The 26,186-nt window shown below is 45.8% G+C and overlaps 1 protein-coding gene across 2 annotated transcripts in view; it reads left to right on the top strand.

The window, feature by feature from the left end:
* Window positions 1-26,186, top strand: part of FAM65B (family with sequence similarity 65, member B) — a 68,857-nt gene that overhangs the window by 33,571 nt on the left and 9,100 nt on the right. The window contains exons 2-16 of one of the 2 annotated variants that reach the window (XM_010577949.1): window positions 491-617; window positions 1,860-2,015; window positions 2,639-2,717; window positions 2,932-2,955; window positions 4,127-4,180; window positions 7,050-7,199; window positions 8,135-8,198; window positions 12,396-12,439; window positions 13,841-13,966; window positions 14,975-15,123; window positions 16,162-16,291; window positions 18,361-19,050; window positions 21,650-21,834; window positions 23,713-23,881; window positions 25,382-25,517. In XM_010577949.1, the coding sequence (XP_010576251.1) occupies window positions 491-617; window positions 1,860-2,015; window positions 2,639-2,717; window positions 2,932-2,955; window positions 4,127-4,180; window positions 7,050-7,199; window positions 8,135-8,198; window positions 12,396-12,439; window positions 13,841-13,966; window positions 14,975-15,123; window positions 16,162-16,291; window positions 18,361-19,050; window positions 21,650-21,834; window positions 23,713-23,881; window positions 25,382-25,517 (2,283 nt within the window). Of the gene's footprint in view, window positions 1-490; window positions 618-1,859; window positions 2,016-2,638; window positions 2,718-2,931; window positions 2,956-4,126; window positions 4,181-7,049; window positions 7,200-8,134; window positions 8,199-12,395; window positions 12,440-13,840; window positions 13,967-14,974; window positions 15,124-16,161; window positions 16,292-18,360; window positions 19,051-20,104; window positions 21,398-21,649; window positions 21,835-23,712; window positions 23,882-25,381; window positions 25,518-26,186 lie in introns of those variants that run through there. The other variant, XM_010577950.1, reaches the window with a different exon arrangement.

Below are 26,186 nucleotides of genomic sequence, written 5' to 3'. Positions count from 1 at the left end.
CTGCAGGACTTGATTCATGCTAAAAGAACCCTGGGGTTTTTTTGCTTTAATGTATGTAATAACACTTCACAGTGATGGCGAGAGCCCCCTAAGAGCTCTGCACGCTCCCAAAATAATCTCCAGGACACCCTGATGTAGCAGATGGGGACACCAGGGCTGGGGGGAGAAGCATGCCAGGCATGCAAGAAATTGGGGGTGGCGTTGGGATTATCACGCTGAAGCATCTGGTTTCTAGTCCCACATCCAGACCCTCTTTGTGCCTCTGGCCCATTTTCAGTAGACCATGGGCCATAAGTCAGAAGTGAAAATAGGACCATTTTGGTTTTGAGGCAGGACGATTTGGCAATGCGAACAGATTCGTGCCCTGGCTCGTGGCCCCTCGTGGGGTTCAGTTGCCCCTTACCGTGACCGATGGACACCAGGCAGTCCCGGCCTCACCGCCTGCCTCTCACCCTCCATCGTCACTGACCTGCTTTCTGTTGTTTTTCAGGAATATCTTCCAGGCTTCCCGAAATCATGTCAATAGGATCACATTCCTTCTCTCCAGGAGGTCCTAATGGGATTATTAGAAGCCAGTCCTTCGCTGGCTTCAGCGGGCTTCAGGAGAGACGCTCCAGGCAAGTGCTGTGCTCTCTAAGGGGAATTTCCAAATCAGGCCCTAAGGAGCCCTTGGGGTTTGGGGGGTGAAGGTGGAAAAGAAGCGGGAGAGGACTGCCTTCTCTCTGACTTGCCAAAGAAAGCCTTCTAGGCTAAAATCTCTCTACGTATTGTTTGTCTAACTAGGCTGTTACCCTCTGCCTTAGCTACCACGTGCCTGTTTGCCTCTTCCCCATTAACGCAGGGCTTCCTCACATGTCTCAGAGCTGTGAGAGAATTTCAGAGAATCATTTTAATTTACTAACTCGCACAGTGATCTTTTCAACATGCGAAATGTGCAGGAACACGATGCGCTTCCCACCGCCCCTGATTTAAGACCGTCGCTACCTAAGAGACAGTTTTCTCATTGCCACGCTGCTATGAATTCAAAGGAACTCTGTTTCCTCTGCGGGGCTGCCTTCATGTCCTGCTGGAAAGAGGGCAGAGCTTGGCTGCAGAGCCTTTTCTTGCACCTCTCTTTAGCTAGACAGGACTTTGAGTCAGGCGCTTACCAAGTCATCCAGTCCCCGATGCCCCCAGAGGGTACTTTACACTTAATTTTAACTTGTGTAAAGTCTCTGAGCGCCCGACCACCAGTTAGCAATTGAGGAGGAACGGCAGGCAAAGGGTCACTTCCCATTGACAGCTCAAGTCAGGGATGGTGGGTAGATGCTGACCTACCCCCAGCAGAGTCACCAGAGGCACCTATATGCAGCACAACTGTCCTCCCTTTGCCATACAGAGCTACCTATGGTCCACGCTCCAAACCAGCAGCGTGATGCTGTCCTCCAGGCACGCTCTTAACCAAGCCCCAATCTTCCTTAGGAGCCCCCAGGCTTTACACCTGAGATCATCTGGGCTCCCTTTTGTTTTTAGGACCTGGATGTAGCTCAGCCCTTTTGTGGCTGTGGCTGAGCAACGTGAGGCAGGACAGGCATGGTATAAGACAGAGAAATGACTGATGAGCCTCAGGCTCAGCCTGGTGTTTCCAGACCAGCATTCATATCTCGGCAAGGCAACTGGCACATCAAAAGCTGACAGCGCATGTCCCAGGCTGCTCAGACCTCTTAACCTGTAAACAAATGAAGTCCTTTAACTGGCAGGCACAGAAGCAGATTCATTTCTGCTAGCAGAGATAATATCAGAAGAATTCTTCAAGCTACGCTCCTTTGAGATCATTATGATTTATAGGGGTTTCCTCGTCTTTAATGTTCATTTTGCAGGTGTAACTCCTTTATTGAAAATTCCTCTGCACTCAAGAAGCCCCAAGCAAAGGTGAAGAAAATGCATAATTTGGGCCATAAGAACAGCACCACGCCTAAAGAGCCCCAGCCTAAAAGGATGGAAGAGGTCTACCGAGCCCTGAAGCATGGCCTGGAGTAAGAGCCTTTATTCTGCTTGCTGATTGAAGCTTTCTGTGACATTTTAGAGCCTAGAGAAACATATCACAGGAACAGGGATCCTTAATCATAGGAGAGGAAAATATACCTCTTGGAGTCTGGATTATAAGACTTCGGATCTGAAATATTTGTATGGGAAACAGGGCAGAATCCCACTTCCACTCCAATTGCTGGGAAAGCTCCCAAAAGCTGGGATTTCAACATTTTTTTCCTCCAAATTTCCTAGATCCCTATCAGAGGTTGTATTGCCCTTAAGATAACATCCCAGACGATAACGGGGCTTTTACCAGCCAGATACAAGAGCAGCGATTGGAAGGCACCAGCCCCTAAATTAAGCAGCAGATTAGCTTACTTGAAACTGGTTGTTCAGCGTAAGGAGAACACCGAGCTCTTACACACAGCTAAATAAGTGGCTCCTATTTATTCCCAAACAGGCAGCAGGGAGCTGCTTTTAGGACAGACCAACATAAATGAGTTTTTGTCTGAAAACGCATCCAGTGAGGAAAGCCATTTATTGGGCAGATTTTCTTTCAGGATGGTCAGCAGCCAGCTTGATATGTGCTGCAGAGCTCATGCATCCCTTCTCTGGTTTGTGTTTACAGCGAGTATCTGGAAGTTCACCAGACAGAGCTGGATAAGTTGACCACTCAGTTAAAAGACATGAAAAGAAACTCACGCCTGGTACGTGTCACGCTTTTTCATCGTGCGGAGGCACAGGAACCTTCTCGAGGTGCTGGAGCAGCCAGGGGGTGGGAGCGGGATATCGGGAGTTTGCATCGATGCTCTTCCCTTCCAGCCCTGGTCTTGTTTGTGATTTCTATTGACTGACAAACATTGCTTTCTCATGGTGCTGTTCTGTTGCAAAATTAATCACGGTTCGTGTTTTCTGTTGCAGGGAGTCCTGTACGATTTAGATAAGGTACGTTACTCCCTTTGACACTGGTTTTGCGAGGAAGCGTTAGTATCCGTACACTGTACGTAGCTGGCGCGGGAAGCCTCTCACAGCCAGGTCTACTACCCAGGCCAACACCACCGAGGGAGAAGTTACCTGACAATTTGCATTTGCGAAGGAAGAAATCCCGCTCCCTTCTTCTTCCCAAGGGCTCTGGTACTTGCCGGGCACCTCCGCCAGCCGGCGATGCTCACTAACCCGGCATCAAACTTACCCCATCAGCCCTTTCCCGGGGTCTGTCGAGTTAAACTGGCTCCAGGACAGGCACAGGGAAGGAGGCAGCCCCCTGCCAGGGGAGGAGGGAGGCGGAGGAGCGAGACCTCCTATTTCCATCAGCTGCCAGCCATTAAATCCATTGCCTTGTGCACCTTTGCCCTGCCACGGGTGGCTGTGGGAGCCGGGTCAAGCCCCGGCTCATCCCTGCTCCCGCCAGTTCTGGGGAAGGAAAAATTGAAAATATTTTTCCCCGCAGGAAAATTTGAGTGCAACAAAAGGAAAGCTTTCAAAAATGTTTCCTGAACCAGTCTGGCTTTTTTTCAGTCAGAATGCCAAGTTTTGCTGTCAAAAACAGTTTGCTGAGGAAGAGAATGGATTTTGAAATGCAAACCCCAATCAATTTTAATACAGGTTTTCAAAGTACTGAAAATACTATATGTCGTGGTTTAACCCCAGCCAGCAACTAAGCACCACGCAGCCGCTCACTCACTTTCCCCTCACGCAGTGGGATGGGGGAGAGAATTGGGAAAAAAAAGGTAAAACTCGTGTTGAGATAACAACATACTAGAAAGAAAATTAACTCTATCCCAGAGAAAACCAGGACACTATACTTTGAGCTACAAAAGCTCTGATCTTTTTTTTTTTTCCTTTTTTAAGAATTCAAAAAACTAGGGAAATCCCATCAAAGAAAAACTCTTCTTTGTTCAAAAATATATTAGGTACAGACGTCAGTGAGCTCCATTTTCAGCAGCAGATTAATGGTAGTAAGGTGGGACAGCTAATTCCAGATTCATGGGCAACAAAACCCCGTGTGTTTTAAGGAGGAGTTTCTCAGATTCATGGGGACTAGCAGAGCTAGCGTGGCGGTGTCTTACTGATTTATTTAAATGTGCCTCACCCTCTGCCTCTTCCTTTCCTTCAGCAAATCAAAGCGGTCGAAAGATACATGAGAAGGCTGGAGTTCCACATTAGCAAGGTAATGAGCGCTCCTATCATCTTTCTTCTGCATCTGCTCCTGTGTTATTAGGAAAACAAACCCTTGGCCTCCTGCTACCCCTCTGCTCCAGGGAGGCTGCCTTGACGATGCCTCTCCCAGATTCAGTATTTTATGGGCTGGTGGTCGGAGCCAAAGAAAGGATTTCCATGTGGTTTGTAGCCCCCAAGGTCCAGTCGTGCCCTGAGACACTCCCACCCGCTTTTAGGTACAGAGAGAACATAGGGTCAGGCACTTGCTGGGAAAAATCTATCTCATTGCATGCTTATTGCTAAACTATAGGTAGAAAGAGAGTTGCATCTGAAAGTAATTTGATTCAGCAGTTGTCTCCACCGTACGCAGCAGCTAGATTGGATTTATTCCTGGATTTCACTGCTAATGCTTTTGCTGCTTGGTTTGGGGCCCGCATCCACTTGATTACATCGGTGACAATATTCAGTAGAGGTACTTGTGATTTATACTAATACATTTTAGAGCTGGACAAAATCCACGGCATGTGTTCTCTTAGTTATAAACATATCTGCTAGCGATTAGTTGCTTTTCTGAGCCTGACAAAAGAATGAATTATTTTTGATGGATTAAATGTCTTTTGAGAGTCATTTGAAAAGCGTTCGCACAGCTTGAAGTGCTCCAATTATGACAATGCATCCAAACCTTTTAATTTCAGACTTCTCTTACTCTTGGAGCCAAAAAAACCCCCAAAAAACCATAAGGCGATAGACTGAAATTTTGTTCCCCAAACCACCTTCTCTCTTGCTGGCAACATGAATGGCAAAATTAGTGCTTAAGGAACATTTCCATTCAAGTCCTTCCCACTCCAGCCTGCTCAGAGCTAATGGTTTCTGGGATTATAATAGGACTGAAAAGCACCAAAAGCAAGAGGTAACGCTGGTCACTATTACTCAAGCTTGCCGAGTACATTAGTTCATTTTCTGTAACCCACAGCAACAGAAACAAAAGGAACCGAGCTGTGCTGCGTTAAAGCTTACGGGCTTGGGCAGGTAAAGAAACATCTTTGTTTCTAACGATACAGAAGGTCTTTTTCAGCAGTACCGAATCAGGGCCGCAGCGATGCCTTCTGCTGTCTACCCGCCACTGCTCCATATGGGAAGCAGAGCGAGGAAAATGGGATGTGCAGCAGCAGACCCCATGAATTTAGGGGGGCAGATGAGCGTGCCCTAGCTGCACTCACATGGGCAGGAGCAGGACATCAACCCCGGCTTAACGCTCCACCCTGATGGCAGAAGTAAATACCAAGTGACAGCTATTTATAGTAGCTGTCTTTAGCTTGCTGACTTGCAAGAGAAATAGGAGTGGATATGACTCCAAGAAGCTTTTTTTGTAACTTTGAAATGGCAAAATGCTACCTGTGCCTCCATTTCTCTTCGCTGAACTCTTTCACTTTGCAAAGCGGTCCCTGTTTTGGTTAGAGATCCCTCAAGTCAGGGGCTGCGGCCATCGGGAATCCAAGCTGGCCTTGTAAAAGTCGACCGAAGGCTTTCAAGCTGTCAGGAAGACCAGTCCCATTCGAAACAAATAAGCAACAGCGCTTTTTGTTAGAGGTTAAGCAGGCTTGGAAAATGGGATTTGGAACACACCTGGATTGTCACATCAGGCTCATCTCTAATGCAGCAACACAAAGTTGTAGACTGAAGAAGCCAAGGTGCTGGATGCTTTCACAGAAGGAAATTCTGCTGTGAAAATCCACTACTGGGCAACAACAACCATGGGGCACAGGGCGATTGCTTGATGTCAGAGATAACAAAGGAAAAATGTTATTCTAGGTAAAAACCATCCTATCTTAGCACGGACATTAGAAGTAGAAAGAAAAGACAGCTTCTGCTGTTCCTTTCCTTCTCCTCACCCTGACAAAGTCAGATTAGAAAACCTACATCTCCTGTATCTGCAGATTACATTTATATAAATATATACCACTATATATAGCTGAGATATATATATATATATACACACACCAGCTATACCACTCCCAGCGACTCCCAGCGAACAGCTCAGATGGAGTAAATGTATACATTCAGGGCAGGAATCAGAGGGAAAAGGGAAACCAAAGCATAAGACACATGTAAATCCATTGCACTCTGAAGCTAGATCCGGGTGAGACTTCAAACTGTGTGTGAGTAGGTTTTGCAGAACTGCCAGAGTGCTTACAAAATGTTGGGTGCTTAAGTCATGCCAAAGGAGTTTAAGAAGATGACTAGGAAATTATGTGAATGCCTGGGGGGCTGAAGTTCCAAATACTTTCTTAATTTGACATCAGCTGTTGCTAAGCCCTTTACTTGTGCTGATTCTGACTATGACTCCCAGTTTCTGGAGGATGGGCAGCAAGAATTCAAAAAATCACTCCCTGCTTCCAATACTACCTATTAGTCAAGTATTGCAACAGCCTCGATCCACGGCTGATGTTAGCCATACAGAAGACATTGCTGGCTCTGTTAAATGTGCCATTTAACGCATCCAGTCCCATTTGGCAGTGTAGACGTTGCAGTTGCCTTTGAAAGAGCTCTTCCACACCAATACACGGGAGAAGCCTGCTACATGCCTGCCTTACTGTTACGATTGTACGTAGCCCAGATGGGGGAAAGGGAGTAGCAATGGTTAAAGGCATGCAGGGTGAGAAGGTGAATTGCACCTGGTGTTGCTCTAATGAGATTTTTACAGTGGAAGTTATTTTTATCTTGTGTTTCTTTTTCATAGACGGTAACAGTATCACAGCTTCATTTGCTCAGCCCCCATTGGATCTAAGAATTTGGCTGAGTTTCCTTGTAATGCAAATGACTTCATTGTTTGTTGGTTTTATTTTGTTGGGTCAACACACCCTCGTTGTTCCCTCTAGGTGGATGAGCTTTATGAAGCCTATTGTATTCAAAGACGTCTCTGTGATGGTGCCAGCAAAATGAAGCAAGCCTTTGCAATGTCTCCTGCCAGCAAAGCAGCTCGAGAGAGTTTAACCGAAATCAACAGGAGTTACAAGGAGTATACAGAGGTACAGCCTCATCTGTTTAGTCTTTTGCTCTCACACTGTTTGAAGGCCATGGGAACTTTGCCACTGATTTCATGGAGAATTTCATCCAGATAAAAGAATTACAAGCAAAATCAGCAAAGAGGAATTATTGTTTCTTTGTTCACCTTCAGGTGAATACCTGATGACTTACAGAGAGGGGTGACATGGGCCCAAAGAGTTCCTTGAAATAATAATGTTTATGCTCTATGAGGGCAGGGTTATACCCAGGAACTGCTGCATAAGAAAAAAAACATAAATCTGCCCCAAACCTACATAAATGCTAACTCTGTCCTTCCCTCCCTGCAGATTTTGGGATAGCAGGTTGGCTGGAACCCATGTGTATACAGATATCTGCTGCATCCTATCCTGTTTTACTTGCTGTGATCAGCAGCTGTTTTATTAGACAGGCAGTAGATGAAGAAGGGTCTAATAACGTCACAAACATCCCAGCGCACAAGCCGTGACAGCCTTCCAAAGTCTGAAGGAAGAACTGGAGAGGGTCCGGTACCCATCTCCCACAGTCTGTTTTTTTCTTAAGGTAGTCCCCGTTTCTTGAGAGATTAAAACCAAGCTGGGAGCCACTCTGGCATGGAGCTGCTGCCGCTGGCACAAGTCCTGGCTGGAGAGGACTGGGGCAGTGACCAGGTTACGTTTCAAGGGCCACAACTGCCTTCTGCCCACAGGAGGATTAGAACACAACAGAAGAGCACGGGGTTACGTTCAGCTCCGGCACGAGCAGGCGTAGCTGCCATTTTTAGGGCCAGACCTCAGTAAACAGCAAGGATGGCTCTGGCGGATTAACTTTATTGCAAAGTATCTTTCAACTGTCTAGCAGCAGCTTCTCTTTCCAAATAGACCTTTAAAAAAAAGGCAGAAAGAGGGTTTGTCTGACCCTGCTATTCTCTTTTCCAACACAGAACATGTGTACCATAGAAGCAGAGCTGGAAAACCTATTGGGGGAGTTTTGCATCAAGATGAAAGGTAATTGCCTTTTCGCCTTTCCCTTCTTTCCCCCTGAACAGTAGTGGTCTCTGTGCACGTTAATGAGGGCATCAAGACATGCTAGCGTGACGTGTACTTATGATAGGTGAGGTTTTCCCCCACTGCACCCATTGCTGAGCCTTCAGACCCCCAACTTAGACCTCTGCCCAGTGGAAAGGATCACAGAGCTAGGAACATAAAAGCTTACAGAGAGATTTTCTGAGATGCTTCTTGTTTTCAAGGCTAATTACCTCCCACAAACGCTCCTCCCAACAGCCAAAGCAATTCAATTTCTAAGGCTGCTGTACCTTTTGCCTCTATTTCCATAATCCTTTAAGAAGATGACTGGGAAATTACGTGAATGCCCGTGGAGCTGAAGTTCTAAATACTTTCTTAATTTGACATCAGCTGTTTCTAAGTCCCTTACTTTTGCTGATTCTGACTACTATTTTTGAACAAATGGAAAAAAGCAAAGACCTGGGGGTAGTTTATCATTTAAACACGTAGATAATTCAGTGGTGGCATTCACCTTTCAGTTTTATTCCTTGTCTTTATGACAGGGCACTTTATGGGTTTGAATACAATAGAATTGGTTTTACCTGAAGCCTCGATGAATCACTAGGTATTGTTCATGCTGTTATTGCTTTAAGACTAAATGACTTGAAGAGATTGCGGAGGCATATCTTTTTTGGATCTTCAATCACTGGCATGAAAATAGTTCTGTAAAACAAAATCAGCATCTAAACATTTGTGCAGTCTTAATTCTTTACTTGAAATCTCGCCCATTTAAAAAACCCACTGTGTTGCTGGTGGAGTTTTTAGAGTTCACAGATCTCATACAGGGTTTTGCTTTTGCCTGCTCTGTCACAGTTGCGAGTTAGTTGTGTCCAAGGGTTGCAGTGCATGAGACATGATCTAGCTTAGATCAAGTTAAAATAGTTACTCCAGGCTTCCATACTAGAGAAAGCAAGTGCAGCAGCTATCAATCATAGTTCTAGCTCCACCCCACAACACCAAACCTCACGTTTTAAAGCCCCCACTCTTAGGTACTGGAAAGGCAGTCAAAGATGCATAGACGTAAAGTTACAAGATGGACGCACAGAGCCTGAACCAGGTATTTCTATACAAAACCCCACAGCAGAACTGCAGCGGGGACATGCTGAAGGAAACACGAAGTCACACAGTGTGGAAAGGGAATTGCATCAGGCCAGGTCCCTTGGAGCATTTCCTTACTTGCTGTAAAAGCAGGGCAACACACAGTTCCTGATAGCAGGACATGTTGCAGAAGGCGTCATGGCATCGCAAACGGCTGGGCTGAAAAGGTCCGGCCCCTTCCCTTTTGAATGCCCAAATCCTCCAGCAAAGCTCAAGGGTGCTCAAGGAGCCAGATGCTGCACTCACATGCGGGAGCAGAGCACGAACCACAAACTGCTGCTTCTGAACACAGTTCTCATAACATAAAGAAACCCAAATTAGAAATTAGCAGAGAGAAATGCCGTATCATTAAGTATGCTCTAATTAGGACATCTCAGATTTCTATCTAGATAGTTTTCCTTAGGAATAGGAATCCAATAGGACAATCCAGCCATTGCTATTGCTAAAGCTCACAACAGCTCTAGCACAAAAGCCTGCAGATCATGCAGCAAGCTTCCCCCTTAAGTTATACTGCATGCAGCGTATCCAGCTAACTTTAGGATCTAATTTAAAATCAAAGCATTCCTCTCCCTAACGCTTATCCGTTCCTAGCCATTCCAGTGAAAGTTATTTTTATTTTGTGCCCTCTATCACTTACACAGAAAGCAAGCCAACCTACACAGTGCTGTCAGGAAGCAGGGGACCCACACTGTGTTTTTATGACTGATATTTAAAAAAAAAAAAGCCTAATCATTTTTCAAAATAAAGATAATAAACTTGCCAGCAGGCTTAGATTAGTGCTCAGGATTAATCAGCTGTTGAAATTAAACAGGGAAACCCAGCAAGGAAATTTAGAAGTTCCTGTGTGGAATCTGCACGTCCTGTTACGATGTATAGGGAAGTGCCCCTATATCTGTTGGAAGTGCCAGGACAGCGGGAGGTGAAACGCCGGGCTGTTTCACACAGGGAGAGCAATACTCTGGCCTGACGCACCAGGGGCTTTGCAGCATGGAGCCCAGCACCAGCAACCGCAGTCCGCGTGTCCAGCATCCTGCACACGAGTGGGGCTGTACACGCTGCATGAGCTTCAAGTGGCCCTGCCACCTTACCACAGCCACGTACTGACCCTATCCCCTAATTACTTATGTACTGGCCCTATCCCCTAATTACTTATGCTGACACCCCAGGAACAATCTCCAATTCCATCTGCATTACAAGCCAAGTGCTTTTACCAAGGTGTGACATTTGAAATGGTATGATTGAGCCATTGGCTCTTGCCAGGCATTTGGTCCCCAAAAGCCATTCAGTTACCAAAAAGTTGTTTCCTATGGAAGTACTTATCCCCTGTGATCAAGCGCTTAGCCCCCTCTTCATCAGGCTGAAGAGACTTGGCCAGCCTGGTTGGGCCAGTCACCGCTCACAGACCTTGGCCTCGAACAATGTCCATGTGGAGTTTTAAGCTGTGTTTCCTCACCCTCCCACCCCATCCACTGAGCAAAGAAAGGACCTTTTATTTTCCTCAGATACTTTCAGTGATGTGTCCCAGCAGAGATCAAATTCACTTATAAAAGCATGCCTGGGGAGAGAGAAGCAGCGGTGGAGTGCTAGTAAGCTTAAATTATTTATAAACAGTAAATAAATTAGAAAGTAATTGGTAATATGAGCTCTGTGCAAGGGCCTCTCTGTTCTGCTACACAGTAAGATGAGCGAAGAAAACTCTTTTCTCGTCAGAAATGGAAGAGGAGGACCAGCAGAGCATGGGGACAGGCCATGACTGCGTGCAGGGATCTAGTTGCTCCTACAGTCCAGCTAGCAGGACTAATTCAGCCCGGTAGATAAAGCCAACGCTAGGGTTCATCATCCTTGCCTTGGTTTTAACACACCCATATATGTTCAGTCATGGCGTTTTAGGATAAATGCAGCCCAAACACCCCAGCGAGTTTGTTTTCATTCCCTTCTCCGCCACAGCCTTTTGTGTGTGTCCTCAAGATGGTTTCTTTGGGCATTGCAATGCTAGAGGCATAGTTTTAGGCTTACCCAGGCAAAGATGGGTAAATTTTTATACCACAGCAAGTGCAATAGCTACCTACTGAGGAGATCTGTGAGAAAGGAGAGGTTCCCTCTGTGGAGGGAGATGGTTAGGTTAATGAAAAACAACCAGCTGAATCCTGTAGAAGAGCAGGTCACAAGGCCAGGAGAGGGAGAGTAACTTCTCTGGGATTTCAGCATAGTCCCTCAGGAAACTTTCATTTCATATGCACAGTGCCAATATAGAAATAGCATCATCGTGTCCTACCTTTAAAAATAAAATTTAAAAAAAAAAAAAATCAAGCAAACATATACCACAAGTGCTTTGCTGCACTACTTCTGCTCCTCTGGGGAAAGATGGGATAAATCTTGTGTTACAGATGTCAGTCATGTTTTGTGATGTACTTACTATTGAAAGATACTCAGCTAGTATGGGAATGATAACGTTATGGAAATGCCAAGCAGAAGGAGCCCCTCGCTTGCTGTGTCTCTATTAAGATGTACTAAAAAGGAATCTGTGTTAAAATGTATAGCTTGCTCTGATTAGTGTTGAGCAGCAAGCACTACATGGTAAGCAGCTCGCCTACACTTCATGATAGTAAGGGCGTTAAGCTGAGTTTCTGAAGCCAGATGACATCAGGAAGCTGTTTCTTCTTTTTCTATAATTATTATAGAAAAGGAAACTTTGAGCTGGAAAGCTGGAAAGCGCAAATCTTCCATATGCAAGAAACCACAACCCAATGAATTTTCTACAAAAAAAAGAAAGAAAATTAAGATGGGGGGGTGGCTGCTGGGGTTAGTGTTGGTTCGGAGGGTGCGGAGGCAGCAGTAAGAGGGGGGGTTACAAACACCTCCCGGCAGAGCGGCTGTGCGGGCTGAGGTGGGGGGGCTGCCGTGCCACCAGCTCCTGTCCAAGCACGGCGGCCCCAGGCCCCCCGCTGCACTCCACTGCACCCCACTGCATCCCACTGCCGGGAACCGCTGCGCTCGGCAGCCCATGCCCTCCCACAGCCCCTCTGTGTCTTTCCTTCTCAGGTCTGGCTGGCTTCGCTCGGCTCTGCCCGGGAGATCAGTACGAGGTACGTCTGCGTCGGTTTATGGTTTGTTTAAGAACAAAAGAATGGCAGATTTCTGCTGGTTTTTACATTGTGGTGAATAAGGCCTTTTCGCATCAGCACCCCGAGAAACAGCTATTATTTTTCCTGTATACGCTCTGAAAAACCTTGGAGTTCTCTTCATGTCTGCCTAGGTCAGGGCACCTGTCAGAAGACATGAAAATTATATTCAGAGCATTGGATGATGGCTATTTGAAGAACTACGTGCCCTTTTTTTTTTTTTAATTTTAAAAAATTAAATTTAAACCCCCCCCAGACCCACAGGCAAAGCCCCCATATTTTTTAAGTGTCTCCCAGAATGAGGACGTGCTTCTCATGTCTTATTCGTGACAAACATTTCTAATTCCCCTGGAAAAAAGCGTATGCCCCATCCCATGCATGCAGAGCAAATTGAACAAGTCCTTGCAAGCATCCTTTACTGACTGTTTAGACTTTTACTTCATCGTAAAGCAGAGTAGCAGAAAGACACAGAAGAACCATTTCTTGAGACCCAGGTGTTACCTGCTGGGAGGCTGCGTCAGGACCTCCGGTCACTGCAGCGTTCCAGTGGAGAACATCAAGAGCAGTTTAATTAGAGATGGATTAAAATAAAAGCCTCCAGCTCTATCCAGAACAGAGCTAACCCTGCAAGAAATTCGCAGCGGCTTGATAATGGATCCCCCCCAGCTTGTACTTCCCAGCCGTCTTGATCACCGATTCATTTGTTCCCACTCTCGTTCCCCGTGACAAATCTCTCCTGCTGCTGTCACGCCTGCAAGCAGCGTGCGCTTTCCTCTGCGGGGCCGATCAGTTGGTGCAGGTCTCTCCCAGCCAGACCCGCAGCCCCAAATGTTCTTGCTGTTCTTCAGATTGTGTTATTGCACTGGAGGGTCTCATCTGTTCCCCATCACCAGCCAGCCAAAGTCTTGCAGCTGGGGAGACCTCTGATGAGGGATGGCCAAAATCTCACCTACCCCCTCTGCTGCCTGGGAAGGCAGCACCTCCAGCAAGCTGTAGATGTTAGGAAAGGCCACGAGGACTTTCCTCCTGCTCTCCTAAATCTCCCCTACACCCCCCCTGCCACTGCCACTTTCCCTGTAAAAGGGTTAAAACTCCTGCAGCTTCTTTGTTATGAGTCATCTAGTTACACGAAGGTGAAAGCTGAGGCGAGGGGTATGTTACCAAAAGGAGCGATTAGGAATGCTGAGAGGCAGAGATCCTGCAGGACAGACCTTTCCCTTTCGGCTCGATGGGGAGCAGAAGGGCAGCACTTACACCACTAACTCTTCCAACCTACTTCAGAGCCTTTCCCCAATTCTGTTTCTGATATTTGTGCATCCTGAGAGCAGATTTCTCAAGAAAATAAGAGGATTTACCTTTTTTCAGATTTTCATGCGTTACGGTCGCCAGCGGTGGAAACTGAAAGGCAAAATAGAAGTGAATGGCAAGCAAAGCTGGGACGGAGAAGAAATGGTTTTCCTCCCTCTCATCGTTGGGCTGATCTCCATTAAGGTACGCCTGCTAACTCCTTTGCCTGCAAGCAAGGCAGGAGTCAAGAAGCTGCCTTCTCATGCACCATCAGAAAAAATGCAGCAGCGGATCATTAAACGCTTTGGAAATGAGCTGTCACTAGTATTTCCAACACACCTACTAGAATGAAGTGCTATAGTATTGTTCAATCTAGAGAGCAGCATCTGCTCATCTGGAGAAATACAGAGGGCTCTCATCTGAACACACACAGGGCCAGCTGGGCAGAAGCTGGAACAGCCCTGAGGTCCAGTCCCATCACCCTGCGCACAACAGCAGTGCTGCACTGTGAGGTAGCAGTGCTGTGAGGTTTTTTGCTCGCAGTGGGATGGAGGCGCGTAGAAAAACCACTCTGTTTTTTTGGCAGCTTCCTAGAGCACAGCAGTTCCCAAAATTTCTGTATGAAAGTCCCTGTCCCCCAGAGAAAGAACAATTTTTGCAACTCCTAGCAATAGGCAGCGACTTTTTCTCCTGAACTGGAGTCTTTCCATCACTGCTCCATCCCCTCGTCGCCCCAGAGTTCCAGGAGACAAATACATAAAATAGGGCTCCTTTGGGAATTACTAAGTAGGCCAGCTACATCCGGAGATTGCGTGACATGAAAATTGGCAGTTGCTGAGAGAATATTAGACAGGAGAACATCCAATATGCTCTCCCTGTTCCCACTATTCCCTTGGGCTCTGCTTATGGTCACTGCAAAAGACCAAATACAAGGTCAGGTAGCCCCTTGGTCTGAGCCAGCATGGTTGTTCTCTTCTGACGCCTGTAAAAACATAAAGAAAACATTGAAGCATGATCATATGCAACTATGCATTTATTAAAAAAATAATAAATCTGAATTTTCCCCTAAGTTATGAAGATGCAACAAACATGGTCATATTTTAGAAGCCTTTTAGGACGGGGTCCAGGCCAGAAAATCAAACCCATTGCCTTGTAATTAAGGATTGCAATGCCTTGTGTGGTCCTAGATATCCTTGTTCTTGTCTCTTACAGGTCACAGAAGTCAAAGGACTTGCTACTCATATCCTTGTGGGCAGTGTTACCTGTGAAACAAAAGACCTGTTTGCGGCTCGGCCTCAGGTGGTTGCGGTAGACATTAACGACCTTGGCACAATAAAGCTGAACCTTGAAATCACCTGGTAGTAAGTAGAGTTGGTTGGTTGGTCACTGGGTTAAGCAGCCATAAAAATTGAGCTAAAGAGAAAAGGTCCATCCATGTAGTCTCTTCTCTCCATCTTGCTCCCTGCTGAGGCAGATGGGGAAGCAATTGCAGCCCAAGTTTGGGAGATGAGAAATGACTCATGGTCAGCCACAGGTTCCCTGTGTTACCTGTGGCAAACGGGGTTGTGCCTAGTTTCAGCTGTTAAATTAGTTTTGGTAAGTACTGACATTACGAGACGTGAAACAGATAGTGATGAGAGATCACAGAACTGCCTAAAGCGTATGCTTCTTCCCCAAGCCCAAAAAAGGGACATAACAGAGTGCTCATATATTCATTAAAATTTTTTAATATTAGTGTAAAGTTCAGTGGAGTTGCCCTGGATTTATGCTAGCATAGCCAAGTACAGAAGTTGGCCCATCTTTAAAAGCTGGCTTTTAAGGGCTTCATACACCATGAGGGTGGTGGGAAATCTCTAGCGTTGTCTGTCTGCATTGGGCAGCATAGGTAAGCTGATGGTGTTGGGATTCAAACCCAATTCTCACTATATTTTAATGAAATAGGTAAATGTCACTTCTGAAGAAGCATCAATGCATTTAACTTTTACAGTCATGTATGCTGTTTCTTGTAATGCAATAAACATGAAGACAGCAGTAACAGCTACTGGTTTCCTTTATAACGCAACAGCTCTATTAATAGCAGAGCACCTTTCTCATTAGTATGTGTGACACTTGGCAACTCAAATCCAAGAATACTTTTCATGTGAGAAGAATAACATCAGACTACACTACATAAATGATTTCTGAGAGCAGAACACTTTTATCAGAACTGAAAACCACATTTGTGAGGCTGCTGTCTAATTAACAACATTTTCTTTTAAACCCTTCTGTTAAAAAACTTGCTACCTCCGGGTTTTGATGTGCTAATAAACCACCTTTTCAAAAAATCCTTTCCATGGACCTGAAAGTCCTTCTTGTTCAGCCTAACAACCTTTTTTTTTTCTCTACTTGTGTGTCCATAGCCCCTTTGATGTTGAAGACTTGACCCCGTCCACAGGAAACGTGAGCAAGGCGTCTGCTCTCCAGAGGAGAATGTCCATGTACAGCCAAGGCACTCCTGAAACACCAACCTTCAAGGACCACTCATTCTTTGTAAGCTCTGTTCAGCTTCATGCTTATGTAATGAGAAGCCCTAGAGCAGTTCAAACACTGCAAACACTTCATTGCTTTACACGTCTAAGCTTTTTTTCCCCAGTTCGAGCAGGTTACCCTTACAAATACTTATAAAGCAAGTGCATTCCTAGCTGCTAATCCTAAAAGAAGGTGACTATGATCCTGGCATCTTTGAAGCTATGTGGCCAATTATTGCATACCTATTCTTCTTGCCTGACTGCTGTAATACTACTTGAATAATCTTTATAAAATGTGTCTTCATTTGGTAACAGTAGTTGAACAACCATTATACCACTAGTATTTTTAACATATCCCATGATAAAATTTGCCCCTATACTGAAGATATTCACAGGGTGCTCCTACATTTTGCATGTATCAAATTCTGAATGCTTAATCAGGACTGTGTATAAACTGAGTAGGCCATCTGTACAGATAGGAATTTTACAAGTGCTACATCCCATGCCTGTAATTTAGTACTTTGCTACAAAGCATTCATTTAACTTGCCCTTCCTCACACCCTCTTTGCTTTAACTGTTGAAGAAATGGCTGCATCCCCTGCAAGACAGGCCAAAGTTGACAATCTTAGATGCTCTGCAAGACACTTTCTTTGACAAGCTTCGTCGCAGTCGCTCTTTTAGTGACCTGCCATCCCTTAGGCTAAGCCCAAAAGCAGGGCTAGAGCTATATGTGAGTCCTGGTTTTTGTTTGGTGAAGGATTTTTTCAGTCCCCATGTGGCATCTCCATTCCCACGCATGCTTCATGTGTTGCTCTCTGTTGCAACTCACTCATTTTGCTGACTGATTAGAGGGGAGAACATGACTGTGAGCCCATGCTGCTTGCGTTAAATCAAAACTCCTTTTGGTTTCTACAGGGATAATGATCAGAAGCCAACTATCTGTGGGCAGAGAGCAGGGCAGGAATACAAGCCAACACAGTATTCTTAAAAATAGCCTGTCGCCTGCTACACTGATTGATGTTATACATTTGCCTAGTAACATGACTTTCAGATGCTAAAAGCATACCCATGTTGAGGGAGAGAAGAAATAAACCTTTGAGTATAATTATTTGTAGGGAAAAAAGCTGCTAATAGTGCTGGGAAAAAAGATCCAAGTTTTAAACACTTTAACCTTATGCACCTTACCAACATGTGAATGCCTACAGTTCTTTCCAGAAAATTGTCAGCAAAATAGTAGTTGCCTTTCATCTGTGCTGTGCATATCCCTGAGCGGGCCACATAACAAAGTAAGATTTGTAGGTCAGATAGGCCGGTTGTGACTTTTATAGTGATTTTTCGCCATAGGTCAGTGAGAGAGATGAACATTTGTATATGCTGTGATCATTTTTGGGTCTGTATATGCTGGTTTTGCTTCTTAAATGATCGATGTCCTGGTCAATACACCACCATGCAATTCTTCTGTTTCATTTCAGCAGAAACTCATGTTGAACAGGACTCCTATGTAACTCACGTTCAACAGTTATTAGAGATCCATGCCACATGCAGAATGTACTTTCAACAGAGAATAAATAGCGTAGTAATATCACCATTAAAATGCCATGACACTAGAGAAACTTTTGGAGCAAACTGTATTAAATTTTAGGGGTTGCTACTGTAGAAGTCAGAAAATAAATACAACAGAATTCTGTAACAGGTAGGAAAACGCAGACAAGGTGGCTTAAGTACAACCCCATTAAAAAGAGACATGCTGCAGGAACTAGAGCAGTGCACTGGAAATGCTGTGTGATGGAATCTGGTAGGACGAGCAAATTTCGGGTCTCTGTTTTGGGACTCGCTCCCTAGAGCTCTCTGCTTACCAGAGAGGTGCTGAGCCCAAGTTTTCCAGCAGTTTTCCTGCTGAAATCAGGAGCCGTGCCAGATGAAAGCAAAAGTTGGATTTGAAATATTTTTCCCGTCTCTCAAGTCTTGGATGCTTCTTTAATCTTTTTCCTTTCATTTTTCTTTCCTGGGCACATACTGGTTGGTTGGGTTTTTTTCTCTTTCCAGTGCTGCGTGAAAAACATTTTCTCTCTTTCTCTCTTCCCTTTTCAGTCGAATTTGCCAGATGACGTCTTTGAAAATGGAACGGCGACCACCGAGAAGCGGCCTCTTTCCTTCACTTTTGGCGACCTGCCTTACGAAGACCGCGTGCCCCCTGCCAACTCAGCAGAGTCCTCTTCTGCTCACGTCAGCTCCAGCCCCGACATCACTGCGACCCCCACCCAGCACCGAGCTCTCAAGTCCTCCAAGAGCTCGAGCCTGAACTGTAGCAGCAACGACTCCCGCAGAGACTCTGTCGCTGAGCCCAAGGACCTGCCGTCCCAGGGAGAAGGAGCGGTGGTTGAGAGCAAGACCGCCCCAAGGGCAGCTCCTGAAGTTTGCCAAAAACCCTCTGATGCCGGGAGCGATCACGTCTTTATAGAAGCAAGCGTCCCGGTGTCTCTCCTGCAGGACACGGATGAAGGTTCAGAGCTCAAGCCTGTGGAGCTGGATACCTATGAGGGCAACATCACGAAGCAGCTGGTAAAAAGGCTTACGTCAGCAGAGGCACCTGTGACCCCAGAGAGGCTGCCGTGTGAGGGATCGATTAGTGGGGAATCAGAAGGATATAAGTCTTATCTCGATGGAAGCATTGAAGAAGCCTTGCAAGGGCTTCTCTTAGCTCTTGAGCCACACAAAGAGCAGTATAAAGAGTTTCAGGACCTGGACCAAGAAGTGATGCATCTAGATGACATCCTAAAAGTGAGTACGTTACCGAAAAATGAGCGGGTGGAATCTCCTCCCCTTCCTCGCAAACATCAAAGTAGGGGTTTTGGAGATCAGTAAAATTCCTCAGTAGCAGTAGATTTGCTCCTGCTTGGAGCACCCTTTCACAGTGTTGCATTTTGAAACTTCTGCCGGCAAGGTGCTTAGCGTAGCCTTGTATCCTCAAGCGATGGATCTTTTAATCTGCTGGAAACCTGGGGGAAAGAGAAAAAGGTGCAATGGCAGAGGCGTAATTAAATTATACCCTTCTCTGAAGAAACTACTTGTGAACCCGTTGCTTGTGCCATACTGGAGATCAGATTATAGCCAACCTTCTGCCTTTGAAATCTGTGGGTCACGTCCTCAGTGGCTGTACTTTAGCATGCTACCCCTGAACTCTGTGGAGCTGTGCAAAACTACACCAGCTGAGGATCAGGCCTTGTAGCCATAGAAGCTGAATTTTCTAAATTGCCAAAAGGATTTAGAAGCACAAGTATCACTGAAGGTTGCCATCCCCACATCACCTAGGCTTCTTCCAAGCCTTTTCCTTTTTCCCCCATCCATTTTTAAAATGAGAGACGTCCTGTCATTACACCAGGATGGACAGAAAGTGTTGAAAATTAGAAAGAAGAAAAGGGGTTTGCATGTATGTTGTTAATACGTTTACTGCTGATCACTGTGACTCGTATCTTGCCCGTGGATAATAACTCATGACGCATTACTGTGCAAAGAGTATTATATGGGAAATAATCATTTCAAATGCTTCATATTCATATGCACATTGGTCTGCTAGTCATTTAAGCCTCACCATTCAAAAACATGGCTGAGGAGGAAGGAGGGAAGCATTTGTCCTTCAGCATTATCTTTTTACAAAGAAACTTTAACATCCTTGTTTCCATTGGTGTAGTTAAGTGCTTTTTTGACAGCCTGCAGCCCCTGTTTCTTGTACTGTTTCCCAAGGAGGTTCAAGCAGGCAAAGCTACCATTACTATTATTTTTTCACTTTGTGGCTGCTCTGCAGCTTGTACAAAGAGGTCAACTATCCAAACAGCAGAAGGACAATGGACACTGTTTATTTACACTCCTTCCATCAGAAGTTACAAAGGGACAGACATGGGAAGGGGGAGAGAGAGGACGGACACGTGCAGACAGGATTCCTGCACGCTGGAGAAGGACACCTCTTCCAGATCTGCTTATGTCTGCGCGTCGCCTATTGATCAGCTCGCAGACCGACACTCAGCATCGCCAGCAGCCGTGCGGGGCTCCCCATGGAAAAAGGTTGAACTGTAATCCAGCTCTGGCTGAAGAAATCTCTCTTGGCCATATTAGATGGGCAGAGAAAAGGAGAAACCCACATGTTGCTGTTTGCTTTCGCCTGATGAAGCTGCACTACCAGCCCTGAAAGAAATGGTAGCTAAAACCATCGGTGCTGCAGAAGCAGCGGGATACAGCACCCACCTGTGTCACAGATGTGTTGGGAAGTGTGTTCCATCAGCTTATGCCTGTACGGTCGGTTTAAGGAATCAAGCATCGTAAGTGCTAACATATGACCATTATAGCATTAATATTGTGTGCAAATGCATTGGAAACAGAACTCCAAGCCCCCTCAGCTCTCTAGGAGCCAGTGCCAAGTCTGAACACGGAGGCAATTCTTTCTACAAGCTGAGACAAAGTCCTGGCTCCTGCCTGGGACTGGAAGATGCTGCTTGTGTACTAACACCAGCGGCTCCTGCCTGTTTCTGATCAAATAATCACGTAGTGCTAAAGGTGTTGAAGTCATTGCACAAACCAGCGGAGGTGATCCCTCAAGTTACTTCTGATCCTGCAAGGTGACCCGGGAAGCAGCTCTGTGGGCGTGTCTGGATGAATCACCACGTGAGACCATGGACTTTGATATTTCCTACAGCAACAGCAAGGTTTCTGTCACATTTCTTCCCAGCAGTGAGATGGGATGGCTCCCCCCGTCTCTACCACTGTTAATTTCCGAGTTACAACACTGACTTTCTCTGTCATCTAGGAATCTGATACCTGATTAGCTTTTCCTTGATAAGCCATGTGGCTTTGAAGGCCACAAAAGTCCTCTCATCCCATGAATAAATCTGCAGATATGGGACCAAATTCATTACTCACCAAGGTCCGTTGGAGTTACCTCTGGAATAAATCCGATAGTGCCATTGGATATGTATAAATTGGCTTCTGTAGCTAGAACAGCAATTATGGAATGTGCCTTCCCCTTTCAACTTCCAGTGCGTTAACTGCTGTCTCTCCTTTTGGAGGACGCCGAAAGCTGCATCACTTGGATTCAAGATGTTCTTCTCGTTTCTATAAAACACATCAAATTTTGCCTTTGAGGGTTTTCCTTTGGGGAAGAGAGGGGGTAGGATGGGGAGGGGAGGAGGAATGGAAGGGGTTTTCCACTTCTCAGGCTTTGCTTGTATATGCTATGAATATGAAGGTTTGAAATGAAACACCCAATAAAATGAAGTTTTAAAAATAAAATGAAGAATTTGAAAGTTTTAAGCTTTATCCTTTTTTTTCTTTTCTTTCAGTAGTAGCTAATATCTGGGGTTTTCATTGGTTCGTTCTGCCTTTGCAGTGCAAGCCAGCAGTAAGCCGAAGCAGGTCCTCCAGTTTAAGTCTAACAGTTGAAAGTGCTTTAGAAAGCTTTGATTTCCTGAACACCTCTGACTTTGATGATGAGGATGGTGGTGGTGTGGAGGTTTGTAATGGTGGAGGAGGTGCAGACTCAGTATTTTCAGATACTGAGATTGAGAAGAATAGGTAAGTTTGTAGTAACTGCCAGCTGTGCTTACGCCAAACTGACACCCTAGCTCTTTGTCGCTAACAGGGGATCCTGGTGCACACATTATTCAAGGAAGACTGACTAATCCTCGATGAGTGTATAGGGTCAGAGGGTTCCCCGTGGCTGCTGCGTACAAAATCTTTAGCTTCCAGGATCACTTTTTTTTCCCTGTTCAAATATACGCAATCTGTCCTCCAAAGGAGAAGGGTAAATTAAATTAAGCTGACATCAATACTGGCAGAGCCTCTTCCTTGACATAGGTTTGGACCTGGCTTTCCTTGGATGTAATTACTAATTCCTCTGTGGTTTTTCCCCCCCTCCCTTTGTCTTTTCTCTCTAGCCGAATGAGTCTTTGCAGTGGATTAAGCTTGTCAGTAACAGTAACACAGGGCCAGATTTAAGCAGCATGGTGTAGGTTTCCTTTGGAATGTAAGAGTGATGACTGGTACTCTGTTCATGGCCCTGCGTGTTACCTGCCCTTCTTTCATCACTTTTGGTCTTTCTGAGAAAAAAAAAATGCAAAAAAAAAAGCAAGAAAAAAAAAAGCTGTGGTGTTTGTGCTGTGGTCTGCCATTGTCGTGTGACCTTAAGATGCTGTGTTTCATTCAATCCTGAAAGCATGTTTGCATCCTCGGAGCTGACACGATGCCCAGCAGGCATGTAAGCGGCACTAGAGCCGGAAAAAAAGAAAAGAACACAGTTCCCTTGTACCCTACGTTTTCCAACCAGGGAGCTATACTTCTTGCAGATTATCGTGGCCTGTTTAGAACGATTTTGAATGCAAACAAGCAACCCCATGCAGTTCCCATCATCTCACTGCATATCCTCTTTCCGGAATAAGACTTGGTGGGAAGAAAAACTTGGAAAATCATGTTGCTTGCTTGCTAAACTGGCATTCTGAGCTCAGTTCAGTCTGTGTTGATTTAAAGATCTGGCTTTAACCAGGAACTTCAGCATAAATTTAACGTTAGCAGCAAAAATTTAAGTTAGTTATAAGCTAACTTTGAAAGCAACTAAAATCATTTAAGTTAAAGTAGAAGTTAAAATTTCTTTTTTTCCCCTCTGGCTCATGCCCAGACAGTGAGACAGTGTAGATTCCCGCTTCCATTTTTAGATGTGCGTGTGACTCAGTGTGAAGGTTGCAAGTGTTGAAACTTCTGAACTTGCAGCCAAATAAATACACTTGCAACCTGGGGACTGACCTCGGGCTTTGCATTTAAAGACAGGCAGGACCATTGGTGCAACATAGCAATGTTGGAAATAATAACGATTTAAATCACAGTGAGACTAGCTTTACGCTCTTACAGAAACAAAGTAAGCTGTACACGTCGTGCCTAAAACAGCGTATGAAAACATCATGTCTCTTACTGCAGCAGTGGTTTTCCTTTCCTTCTGCAATGAGCATGAGATTTGGCAGCAGGAGGACACGGAAAGCACAGAGCTGTTGTTAGCAGCTCGGTGCTTGGGATGGCACAAATTGGGACGGTGCTTAATCCAGAGCGATGGGGGAGACGATTTTCACCAAGAGACGGGAGAAAACTGTCACCGCCAAGCTATGAATACGGTAGCCGCTGGTTGAAAAGGCTTGCCGTTGAGGGCGTTTGGGTCGCTCGTGGCAAACCAGTTGGTCAGCGGGCAGCGAGCTGTCCCCTCGGTGGGTCCAGCCCTTGCGCGCCCGGCCGGGGCAGCGCTGCTCCTTTGGGATATGATGTGTTCATCGCCAGGTTTCTGGCCGCTTTTTCCGCTCTCCTGCCGTGCTCGTTGCTCGTCGCCCTGCGTGAGCGTGCGTGTGTGTGTGTCTGCGGCGGCAGCGGTCGTCACCCCCCCCATAGCTCACCTCCCTCATCCCTCCCCAGTTACAGGACGGAGCACCCAGAAGCCAGAGGCCACCTGAGCGAAGCTCTCACCGAGGACACGGGTGTGGGCACCAGCGTGGCCGGCAGCCCCCTGCCCCTGACCACAGGGAACGACAGCCTCGATATAACCATAGTTAAGCACCTGCAGTATTGCACGCAGCTCATTCAGGTACTGGGGCCCAGCTCGTTTAGGGCACGTATTTTAAAAAAAATAATCTTCCCCGCGGGCGCTGGTGGGCACGCAGCGCGGGGTACGAGCAGGCTGGCGAGGTCAGCGCTGCTTGTGGGAGCGCAGGGCCGGGACAGCCGCCATCTTGGGGTGACCAAGGTGACGCTGGAAATGGCCTCCGTCGTTTCCGTCCCGGCCTGTCTCGGAGCAGAGCTGACATGCAAAACTACGAGGCATTTTGCATCCCAGGGAGGCTGAGGGGCCGCAGCGCAGCAGGCCGCGGGGCAGCCCCTGCTCTGGGTTACAGATGTCCGCCGGCTTTGCCGGGAGGTCGTCAATGAGATCGGTCCCCGGTTAAGGCAGCCCATGTCTTCTGAGGTAAAACAGAAGCCCATGGCCCCACTGTTTAACCGAGCCCCAGACGAGGCTGCGATGTTCAAGAGCAGAAATTAATTTCTGCGTGTGAGCTGGAGAGATTGGCTGCGACATACGCATGACAGGCCCCTTGGGACATCAGAATGGTCTGTTCGTGCTCACAACTAACTAGCACAACCTTTTAGCGTTTTTTTTTCAGACCCTAACCACAGCCAATGTGATTTTAAACCTCCAGCAAGCCACTTTTTAGCAAGAAAGGGCATCAGGGGTTTCCTGATGAATCAAAACGTACTGTAGCTTCCTCTTTTTGCAGGTATTTGATTCTTCCACCTTATATATAATTTGCTTTATTTTCCCAAAGGCCCACTGAAGCAATGCAGAGTGATCCTATTCCGGCACCCTTAGTGCTGAGCTGGACACTCTGCTGACCCACAAGTATGAGAAAAAGGGAGGGTTTTGGCTTTTAAAAGCCAAAAAAAAAAAAAAAAGCTTTTTTTTTTTCTTTGTACAAGAGTACACAGTATATATGCAGTTGGGGGAGGCAAGCTTGAACTATGTCCACACACTGAGCAGATTTGATATGAACAATATTTACACGGACTGCTGAAGAAAATGTAGGTGTCAGCAGCAGGGAGTATTAGCAAGAAGAAAGCACCAAATTAATAAAGGCACCTGGGTAGTTGATGAGAGCGGAAAGGGAGTGGAGAAAAAGCGACCTGTGGTCTGCCTCCAGGCAGGTATGGCCTGAAAGTCCACAGCCTATGTTATGCAAAAGTCAGACTAATATTCTTTTCTGGCTATTCTTCTAAGGCTTATGATGATGGATTCCTTTAGCTTTGCAGAGTGTATAAATCAGAAATTACTTATGCAAATGGCTGCTTGGATACTCAAGTGCCTATATCTGGATGTAGCTGTTAAAGATATAAGCAACAATGCCTATCAACCAGGACCATAAAATATCCCAGAGACAAAAAACTTTTGAAGTTAAGGAGATCCCATTGTTCCCGGCAATGAATTTGCCACTGTATTTCTTCAGGTGCCAGGTGTTTTAGAGGTTTTTGTTTTCTTCTAAGGTTCTTTTGGTTCAATGACTCCTTTTCCTCCCTTCCCATCTGTCTTCACCAGCAAATTGTGTTCTCCAGTAAAACACCATTTGTGGCAAGAGACCTCCTGGATAAGCTGTCCAGGCAGATCCTCGTGATGGAGAATATCGCAGAGATCAGCACTGAGAATGTGGGAAACATCACTTCCCTTACTGATGGTAAGAGACAGGTTAGGGGGTTTCCTTCTGAAAAGGGTTTGTTTGGGCATGCGTGCCTGGTGAAATAATCGCTGTGCAGAGCTCACCATCACTGCAGGAGAGGCCACTGTAAAAAGGTCAAATCACAGTTACCAGCAGATGTAGCAGTCACCAGAACTGGTCAGGGGCCTTATTCTGTCTTCAGCGCTGGTATCCAGAAATAAGCAGGTGAGAAGAGAAGGGACTTATCCTTATCCTGCTTGATGTGCAGAAGATGCACGGAGGTCATTGCTGCGGTGGGGTGGGGATGCTGCCACCTCTGAAGAGCCAAATTCTTCCTCCACCTCTCTTTCCTGAGGAAAGGCAGGATCTGCCTTACACTATCAGAGGCATAATACAACCCCTTGAACATTTAATCCATTTTATTTTTAGTCATCTCTACGGAGAATTATTTAGTTATTTTTCTTGTTGTTGCATCTATTTTAATACATTGGAAGACTTTGACAAACAGGTAGTTACTCACCCTTGTGAGCACTCTGGCAGGATAGGTAAATACAACATGGTGTATTTACTTTGTTTATCAGAAAACTGAGGCAAAATTGAGTGACTGACTTACCCAAGGCCACAGAGCAGTGCTAGGACAGGGACCAGTCTTGTACAGACCATTTGCAGTATTCCCCTACTATTTCA

This window comes from Haliaeetus leucocephalus, unplaced genomic scaffold (assembly GCF_000737465.1).
Source record: "Haliaeetus leucocephalus isolate CR32 unplaced genomic scaffold, Haliaeetus_leucocephalus-4.0 Scaffold587, whole genome shotgun sequence".
NCBI lineage: Eukaryota > Metazoa > Chordata > Aves > Accipitriformes > Accipitridae > Haliaeetus > Haliaeetus leucocephalus.
This window is presented reverse-complemented; position numbering and strand designations above follow the sequence as displayed.